Source organism: Eimeria tenella, genomic scaffold (assembly GCF_000499545.2).
Source record: "Eimeria tenella Houghton genomic scaffold, Eth_scaff417, whole genome shotgun sequence".
NCBI lineage: Eukaryota > Apicomplexa > Conoidasida > Eucoccidiorida > Eimeriidae > Eimeria > Eimeria tenella.
Window position 1 is genome coordinate 1 of NW_013545085.1, and position 8257 is coordinate 8257.

At 58.6% G+C, this 8257-nt stretch overlaps 4 protein-coding genes across 4 annotated transcripts; 1 reads left to right on the top strand and 3 right to left on the bottom strand.

Annotated features, from left to right (window-relative positions):
• Window positions 1–43: 43 nt before the first annotated feature.
• On the top strand, window positions 44–715 carry ETH_00034320 (uncharacterized protein; the record flags this gene model as incomplete). The annotated part of the gene is made up of 1 exon (XM_013379920.1): window positions 44–715. One exon carries the CDS (start codon window positions 44–46, stop codon window positions 713–715), a length of 672 nt encoding a protein of 223 aa, XP_013235374.1.
• A 607-nt stretch (window positions 716–1322) lies between these two features.
• On the bottom strand, window positions 1323–1556 carry ETH_00034325 (uncharacterized protein; the record flags this gene model as incomplete). Its single annotated transcript, XM_013379921.1, has 1 exon — window positions 1323–1556. The coding sequence occupies one exon, from the start codon at window positions 1554–1556 to the stop codon at window positions 1323–1325; it is 234 nt and encodes a 77-aa protein (XP_013235375.1).
• Window positions 1557–1636: 80 nt separating this feature from the next.
• On the bottom strand, window positions 1637–2125 carry ETH_00034330 (uncharacterized protein; the record flags this gene model as incomplete). The annotated part of the gene is made up of 1 exon (XM_013379922.1): window positions 1637–2125. The coding sequence occupies one exon, from the start codon at window positions 2123–2125 to the stop codon at window positions 1637–1639; it is 489 nt and encodes a 162-aa protein (XP_013235376.1).
• Window positions 2126–3562: 1437 nt separating this feature from the next.
• On the bottom strand, window positions 3563–7642 carry ETH_00034335 (uncharacterized protein; the record flags this gene model as incomplete). Its single annotated transcript, XM_013379923.1, has 7 exons — window positions 3563–4379; window positions 4563–4645; window positions 4732–4824; window positions 5426–5488; window positions 5750–5860; window positions 6115–6570; window positions 6782–7642. 7 exons carry the CDS (start codon window positions 7640–7642, stop codon window positions 3563–3565), a joined length of 2484 nt encoding a protein of 827 aa, XP_013235377.1.
• Window positions 7643–8257: the final 615 nt, after the last annotated feature.

The following is an 8257-nucleotide window of genomic DNA, read 5'->3' on the forward strand; positions in this document are numbered from 1 at the left end:
GCTGCAGGTGGAGACGCCGGTGCTGTCGCAGCTGCTGACGGAAATGGATGGCATCGGGCCCCACACTTCAGTGGTTGTGCTGGCAGCAACAAACCGCCCCGATCTGCTCGATGCTGCGCTGCTGCGGCCGGGGCGGCTGGACCGTCTGGTGTACGTACAGCTGCCGGACCCGCAGGCGCGGCAGCAGATCGCCTTCAACACCCTCAGGCACGTGCCCATTCACCCCACAGCAGCAGCAGCAGCAGCAGCTGCTGCTGCTGCTGCTGATGGTGGTGATGGTGGGGGTGCGGGAGAAACTGCTGCGGCAGGGCCTCCGGGAGAAGCTGCTGCTGCTCACAAGCAAGAACACACAGCTTGTGCGAACCCGAAAAGGGAAGACGGGCTCACTGACGGGCTGCAGCAGCAGCAGCAGCAGCAGCAGCAAAGCCCGGTGGCCGCCCCTGCTGCTGTGGCAGAGTGGCTCAGTGCACGTACAGCCGGCTACAGCGGCGCTGAGATCGTTATGATTTGCAAGGAAGCAGCACTGGAAGCAATTAGGGAACATATTGCTGGCTGCGTGGACTCCCAGCAGCAGCAGCAGCAGCAGCAGCAGCAGCAGCAGGAGGGGCTGCTGGCGCTGCGGATGCGGCACCTGGAGGCGGCTCTGCAACGCGTACAGCCCCGCACGCCCCAGTCGCTGCTGCAGCTCTACAAAGAATACAGCAGCAAGAACTAAGGACCAGCAGCTGCAGCAGCAGCAGCAACGGCTGCTGCTGCTGCAGCAGCAACAAACGCAGCACACGCTGCAAGTGACAGTGGCCGCGCACGCTACATTCAGGTTTATCTGCACAGCCAAGCAGCTGCTGCTGCTGCAGCAGCTGTAGCAGCTGCAACAGCGGCTGTAGCAGCTGCAGCACGGGCTATAGCGGCTGCAGCAACAGCAGCTGCAGCAACTATGGCAGCTGCAGCAGAAGCTGCGGCAGCATTTGAACTTTGCTGAATGCCGTTGGCTTTTCGTAAGTGTAGAGGGATTAGTCTGATTGTCCTTGGCGTTTGCTGCTGCCGCTGCCAGCAGCAGCAGCAGCAGCATAGGTAGCTGTTGTTGAAGTCCTCAGCAGCACTTGCAGCAGGCACACCGAACACAGCAGCAGCAGCAGCAGCAGCGGAAGTACAAACTGCAAGTGCAGCAGAGGCGGCAGCAGCAGCCATACCGCATGCAGCAGTAGCGGCAGCAGCAGCAGCAAACTGCACCGGCGCCCGCAACAGTGGCAGCAGCAGCAACTGAAAAAGAACTTATCGTTTGGTGTTTAGCTGGACAAATGCAGCAGCAAAGCTTTGTGGCACTATAACTGCTGCAGCAGGTGGTGCTGCTGCTGCCAGCGAGGCCGCAGCACAGGTGATGCTGCAGCACGTAGTGCTGCAGCTGCTACTCCTGCAGCCAGAAGGGGCACAGCAGCAGCAGCAGCTGCAGCAGCAGCAGCACCGTCTCTCCAACAAACTTGCTGGTGTTGCAGCGGCTGCTTCATGCTGTGCAGCACCGGCTGCTGCATGCCGTGCAGCCCCCTGCTAGGTCCCATGAATCCTTCTGCTGCTGCTACAGCTGCTGCTGCTGCTACTGCTACTGCTGCTGCTGCTACTGCTGCTGCTGCTGCTGCAGTCAGTCCACGTTGTCCAGGGGCCCTTTCTTGGGCTTGTCCAGGCCCAAACTGACCACTGGTCTTAGCTGCAGCTCGTGTTCGGGCTGCAGCAAATCTGGCTGCTGCCCCTGCTGCAGCAGCAAGGCCTCCTGCAGCAGCAAATGGGACTGCAGGAAATTATACTTGTCCCAAATATGTCCCAGGGAGAAGTTGGTGTATCTGCCTTCAAATACGACTTTCGTCTTGCTGCTGCTGCTGCTGCTGCTGTCGCTGCTGCTGCTGCTGCTGCTGTCGCTGCTGCCTTCAGGTGGACACACAGTGGGAACCAAAGTGGCTTTGCCCTGCGGCAGTGTAGCACTCTTGTAGCCTTCTGCTGCTGCTGCTGCCAGGGCTTTCTGCCACCGCAGCATGCGCGCGCTCTCCTTGACTGCTGCTGCTGCTGCTGCTGCTGCTGCAGCGGCTTTCTGCGCCGCAGCAGCGCCAACGGCGCCAGCCGCGGAGGATGCCATTCTCAAAGACCCAGCAGCAGCAGCAGCAGCAGCAGCAGCAACAACAACGGCACACAGGCTTCGAGTAGGTCCCGAAACAGCTAAGTCTCGGGGGATGAAAGGGAATCTAAAGCAAAGACGAGACTCAGGACAGTTTTGGGGAAGCCGGCGGCGTTAAACAAGCTGCTGCGGCTGCTGCAGCAGCCACAGCAGCAGCAGCTGCTGCTGCTGCATGCAGCCCCGCTGCTCGTTCGAAGTGTGGGCAAAGGAATGAAGCAACAAATTGGAAAGTTAAGAATAAATAAAAGAAAAGTATTATTTTATTTGCTGCTGTGAGCCATCTCAGAGTGCTCGCCCCAACGTGACTCCATTCTTGGCCGTGTCATGTCTGCTGCTGCTGCGGCTGCTGTCACTGCTGCTGCTGCTGTTACCCTTGCTGCTGCTGCTGCGCTGAGTACAGCCGCTGACATCTCAAATGTAATATGTCTTTGTGTGTTAGCTGGGACTAGCAAAAGTGTGTAGCTGTCTTGGCTGCAGCAGAAACGGCTGCTGCCACCCTGCAGCAGCAGCAGCAACAGCTGTTGCTGCTGGCCTGTGCGGTAGCAGCAGCAACTGCTGCTGCTGAGGTTCAGCAGCAGCTGCCGCACTTGCTGGTGACCAACAGGTCCAGCTGCTGCTGCAGCAGCAACTACCGCTGCAGCAACTACCGCTGCAGCAGCAGTAGCCACAGCCCTCCATGGCGGCTGCGCGGCAGCAGCAGCAGCAGCATGAGGGACAGTGCTGCTTTGCCGCCTAGGGGCCTTCACTATTGCTGCTGCTGCTGCAGCGGGGCCCCCAGCAGCCCGCTGCTTTGAGGGGCCCCCGCTGCTGCGCCTTCTTTTATTTTCTAGAGAAAAGATAATAAAATTAAAATTGAAATAACAAAACTAAATAATGAAAATCAACAAAACAAAAAAGGCCTGCTGCGCGAGGGCCAGAGCTGCCTATACACCTCAGCTGCGGCTGCTCCGCCCCCAAAGCCTAACCAAGACAAACCTGAGCAGCAAAGCTAAGCAGCAAACACTCGCCAGCCCCCAGCAGCAGCTGCTGCAGCTGCTGCGGGTGCTGCAGCTGCTGCAGCTGCTGCAGCTGCGGCGGCTGCTGCCGCTGCTGCGGGTGCTGCAGCTGCTGCGGCTGCTGCAGCGCATGCAGAAGCCGCTTGCAGAAGGCCACGGCCGCTCTGCAGCAGCCGAACTAGCTAGCTAGGTAGCTAGCTAGCTATCTGCGGCTGTTTCATAGATAGCTAGCTAGCTAAAGAGGTACTCTACTTTAGGCTCTCTCTGCTCAAGAGCAGCAGGGAGAGGCACGCTGCTGCTGCTGCTGCAGCTGCTGCTGCTGTGGCGGCTACGGCATCCGATTTCCAACGGAGAAGGCCGCAGAGCTGATGTACTATCTGCTTCCGAGGAGCTGCTGCTGCTGCTACTGCCAGTAAGGCTGCTGCTGCGGCTGCTGCTGGAGGTAGACCTGCTGCTGCGGCTGCTGCTGGACGTAGGCCTGCTGCTGCGGCACCTGCTGCTGCACGTAAGCCTGGGGCTGCTGCTGCTGCTGTTGCATGTAGGCCTGTGGCTGCTGCTGCTGCTGCATGTAGGCCTGTGGCTGCTGCTGCTGCTGCTGCATATAGGCCTGAGGCTGCTGCTGCTGCTGCAGTGGATAGCCGTGTTGCTGCGGATGCTGCACTAAACCCCCTTGGTGCTGCTGCGTCGAGTATGGCGGCGGCTGAGGAGGCTGGCACTGCCGCTGGTACTGCATCTGTTGCTGCTGCTGCTGCTGCATGAACTGTGGCGCCACCTGCTGCTGCTGCTGCATGTACTGCTGCTGCTGCTGCAGATAATGCCCCTGCGAGGGCAGCGGCGGCGGCGGCGGGGGGATCGCAGCATGCTGCTGCATCTGCTGTTGCTGCCAAGGCGGCGAACGAATGAAAGCGTGTGCGCCGACAGGCTGCTGCTGCTGCTGCTGTAGGTGCTGCTGCTGCTGCTGCTGGTGCTCTTGCTGCTGCTGCGCCCTCCCCTTGCGCGAGCGCACTCTTTTGCCTCCCTGCTGCTGCTGCTGCTTCGAAGCAGTGCTGCCAGCTTCGCCATAATGCTGCTGTGCTGGAGCTGCCTTCCCTCTGCGTTGCTGCTGCTGCTGCTGCTGTTGCTGCTGCTGCTGGGTTTGTTGCTGCTGCTGCTGCTCATCATCATCCTCCGAGTCGTCTTCCCAGCCGCCATCATCAGGATGCCCGTTATAGGGCCCGCTGCTGCAGCAGCAGCACAGCAGCAGCAAACCAGATAACAACAGCAAAAAGAGCAGCAAATTGTGTAGCCGCAATAGCCGTGAGTGCTGCTACTGAGACAATGAGTGGCAAGAACCTGCTGCTGCTTCATACATAGCTGCTGCACCTGGGTGCAGCAGCAACAGCAGCAGCAGCAGCAGAGCTCACCTAGAGTGCAGGTAGTCCAGCGCCTTCCCCTGCTGGTCTAGAAGGAAGGAGGCATGCGCAACGTCGCACATCACCTCCACACCCTGCAGCAGCAGCAGCAGCAGCAGAGCAGCAGAAAAGCATTGCAGCAGCAGCAAAACAGCGCGAAGTCGAAGCAAATAAAACTCACCGGCTTGAGGCTGCCTGCTGCTGCAGCCAAGACCTCCTGCTGTACGTACACCACATAAAACGGCGACGCCGTGGGCCCGAAGGTGTCAGCCACCTGCAGCAGCAGCAGCAGCAGCAGCAGCAGCGGGGGGAGCTACATGCTAGCCAGCTAGCTAGCTAGCTGCCCAGCCTGCTGAATGGCTATCTAGCTAGCCAAGTTACCTGGCTAGCCAGCTAGCTAACTTGCTACAGAGCCAGGCAGCGAGGTAGCGGGTTCATCACGTAGCTAGCTAGCTAGCTAACTAGCTAGCTAGCTAGCTAGCTAACGCTAGCTAGCTTATCACTAAAGCAGCTAGCTAGCCGACTTATTACAGAGCCGACTAGCTAGCCAGCTGATAAAGCTACGCAGCTAGCTAGCTAGAAAGACGGGCGGCTAGCTAGCTAGGCTCGTGAGTCTCGATAAGCACATGGCTAGCTGCCTAGCTACTCGGCCAGCTAGCTGCAGCTACCTGACAGCTAGCTAGCTATCTAGCTAGCTAGCTAATCAGCTAGCCAGCTAGCTAGCCAGCTAGCTAGCTAGCAAATCAGCTAGCAAATCAGCTAGCTGGCTAGCTAGCTAGCTAGCAAATCAGCTAGCTAGCTAGCTAGCTAGCTGACAAATCAGCTAGGTAGCTGGCTAGCTAGCTAGCTGTGCTGCTGTCTAGCCGCAGGCTCACCACCCCCAAAATACGGCGGTCTGGCAGGCAAACCACAGAGCCCAAGTCCATCGGGTTTGAACCCTGCAGCAGCAGCAGCAACAGCAGCAGATGCAGCAGCAGCAGCAGCAGATGCAGCAACTGCAGCAGCAGCAAAAGAGAGGCAGTGTGCTGCGTCGCCTGCTGCTCTCTGCTGCAGCAGCTTCGAGCTGCCTCTCCACTTGCCGTTTTTCCGTCTTTCTTTCCTCAAGCACTTGAAACAAAATAACATTTATTTATAATTAAATTAATTAAATTAATTAGATTAATTCAATCTAATTAATTAAACTAATTAAATTAATTTACTTGTTCTGCTTTTATGCAAAGAGCCTCCCCCAAGACAGACTCCACCCGCCCGCAGCGCAGCAGCTCCCCCCCCTCAGGGACAAACTGCGGCAGCCCCGCGACCTCGATGGGCTGCAGCAGCAGCAGCAGCAGCAAAAGCAGCAGCAGCAATAGCAGCAGCAGCAGAAATAGCAGCAGCAGCAGCAACAGCAACAGCAGCAGCAAAAGAGGAGGTGCGACTCGTGCAAGCCGCTAGCAGCAGCAGCAGCAGCGAAAGCATCACCCACCATCGAACTGAGCTACGGCAGTCGCCAACGTGGGGACAAGCAGCAGCAGCAGCAGCAGCAGCAACGGCAGCAGCAACAGCAGCAGCAGCAGCTTCTTACTTGTATGAGTGAGCGCAGCTCCTCCTTTGTGGCGCTTCCGCCGTCCTCTTCTTCGCTGCAGCAGTCAGCATCCATCGCCTCTCCAGCTGCTGCTGTTGCTGCTGGTGTTGCTGCTGCTGCTGCCTTTGTTGCTGCCCCTTCTGCTGCTGCTGCTGCGCCTGGTGCTGGTGCGCCTCCATCAGCTGCTGCTGCAGTTCCTTCTGCCTGCATCGGATCCCATTGCTGCAGCAGCTGTCGCTGCTGCTCAAGCGCTCCCTCTGCTGCTAGGCTACCGTTTGCTGCTGCTGCTGCTGCTGCTTTTGAAGGGGCTGTTGCAGCTGCTTCGCTCTCGCTGTCGCTACTGTCGCTGCTGCTGCTGTTGCTGCTGCGACGGGCAGCAGCAGCAGGCGGGCGCTGGCGGAGCTTTGATTGAATGGGGTCAGCTAGCTGCAGCTGCTGCAGCAGCAATGCGTCGGCCTGCAAGGGTGCAGCAGCAGCAACACGTAGCAGCAGCAACACGGAGCTGCCGCAGCAAGACGCAGCAAGACGTGGCAGCAGCAACAACTAATAGAAGCGACAGCAGCAGCAGCAAAAGTGCGATAAACCTAGGTAATCCTGAGGCAACAAATCCCCAACATAAGACGCAGCGACAGCAATGACAGCAGCAGCAGCAGCAGCAGCAGCACACCTGAGCCACATGAGCCGCTACAATCAGATCATCTATCTCTGTCTCTCCGTCTATTACAATTTCCTTCTCAAGTGCCTCCCGAAGGCTGCTGCAGGTGATGCTGCTGCTGCTGCTGCTGTTGCTGCTGCTGCTCGCAGGCAGAACTGGCCTTGCTGCACGTGCTGACGCCGCAGAAAAAGGCGAATTTGCTGCAGCAGGAGCAGGGGGCGGTGTTGCTGCCGCTGCTGCAGCGGCAGGAGCAGGAGGTGGTGTTGCTGGTGCTGCTGCTGCTGCTGCTGCTGCTGGGGCAGCGGCTGGTGCCGTTGCTGGAGCTGTTGCTGCTGCAGCTGCCGTTGCCGCTGCAGCTGTCGTTGCTGTAGCTGTTGCTGCCGTAGCTATTGCTGCAGCGGCTGCTGCTGTTCCTACTGTTGCTGCTGGTGCTGCTCCATTTAAAGCAGCTAGGGGCGCAGGAGCGGACGCTCCTGGTGCTGTTGCTGCTGCTCCTGTTGTTGCTGCTGCGGACAGTTCAGCAGTAGCTGCTTGCTGCGAGGCCTGCAGCTGCTGCCCTGAGGCTGCCATTGACGCTGTTACTGCCGAAGGGCACTCTGTTGCTGCCGCAGGGCCTTCTGCTTCTGTTGCTGCTGCATCTGCTTCCTGCTGCGCATTTAGTGTTTTTGCTGCTGCTGCTGCTTCTGCTGCTGGCTCAGCAGCAGAGGGAGCAGCTGGATCCGCTCCAAGGGCCGTTCCCGCAGCGCCTTCGTTCCTCTCTTGGAGTGCAGCAGCAGCAGGATCAGCAGCAGCGGCAGAAGCAGCAGCAGCAGTAGCAGAAGGAGGAGGAGGAGCAGCAGCTTGCTGCTGCGTAGTCGTAACGTGCTGCAGCATGGTGGTCGACCGGCTGGAGCCTTATGGGGGCCTCAGTTGGACAGCAGCAGCAGCAGCAGCAGCAGCAGCAGCAGCAGCAGCTGAACCCACAGGATCTCTCAGAACCTTCAAGTTATAATTGACCTAGAAGAACAGCTGCTGCTGTAGCAGGCCATAAGCAGCAGCAGCAGCAGCAGCAGCAGCAGCAGTTGAGCTGGTGGGCCCCCGAGCCTTGTGTCGGCCCCACAGCAGCAGCAGCCAAGAGGTCCTTTTCATTCTTCTTATCACTAAAATAATTTTAAATATAATTTTTAAACTGCAATTGACAACTTAGGAACTTGTAAATGTGGGCAGGGCTGCTGCTGGTGCTTCTGCTGCAGTTGCTGCTGTTGCTGCTGCTGAGGCTCACAGTAACGGACCTGCTGCAGCTGCAGTTGCTCCTGTGGCACATGCTGTTGCTGTTGTGCTGCTGAGGTTTAATTCGCTGCTGCTGTTGACGATCCCACTGCCGCTCATGAAGCTCCCGCTGCCGCAGCTGCAGGTCCCGCTGCTGCAGCTGCAGCTCCCGCTGCAGCAGTAGCAGGACAGCGCTGGCAGCAGTAGCTGCAGCAGCGGCTGCCACGCAAAGGCTGCAGC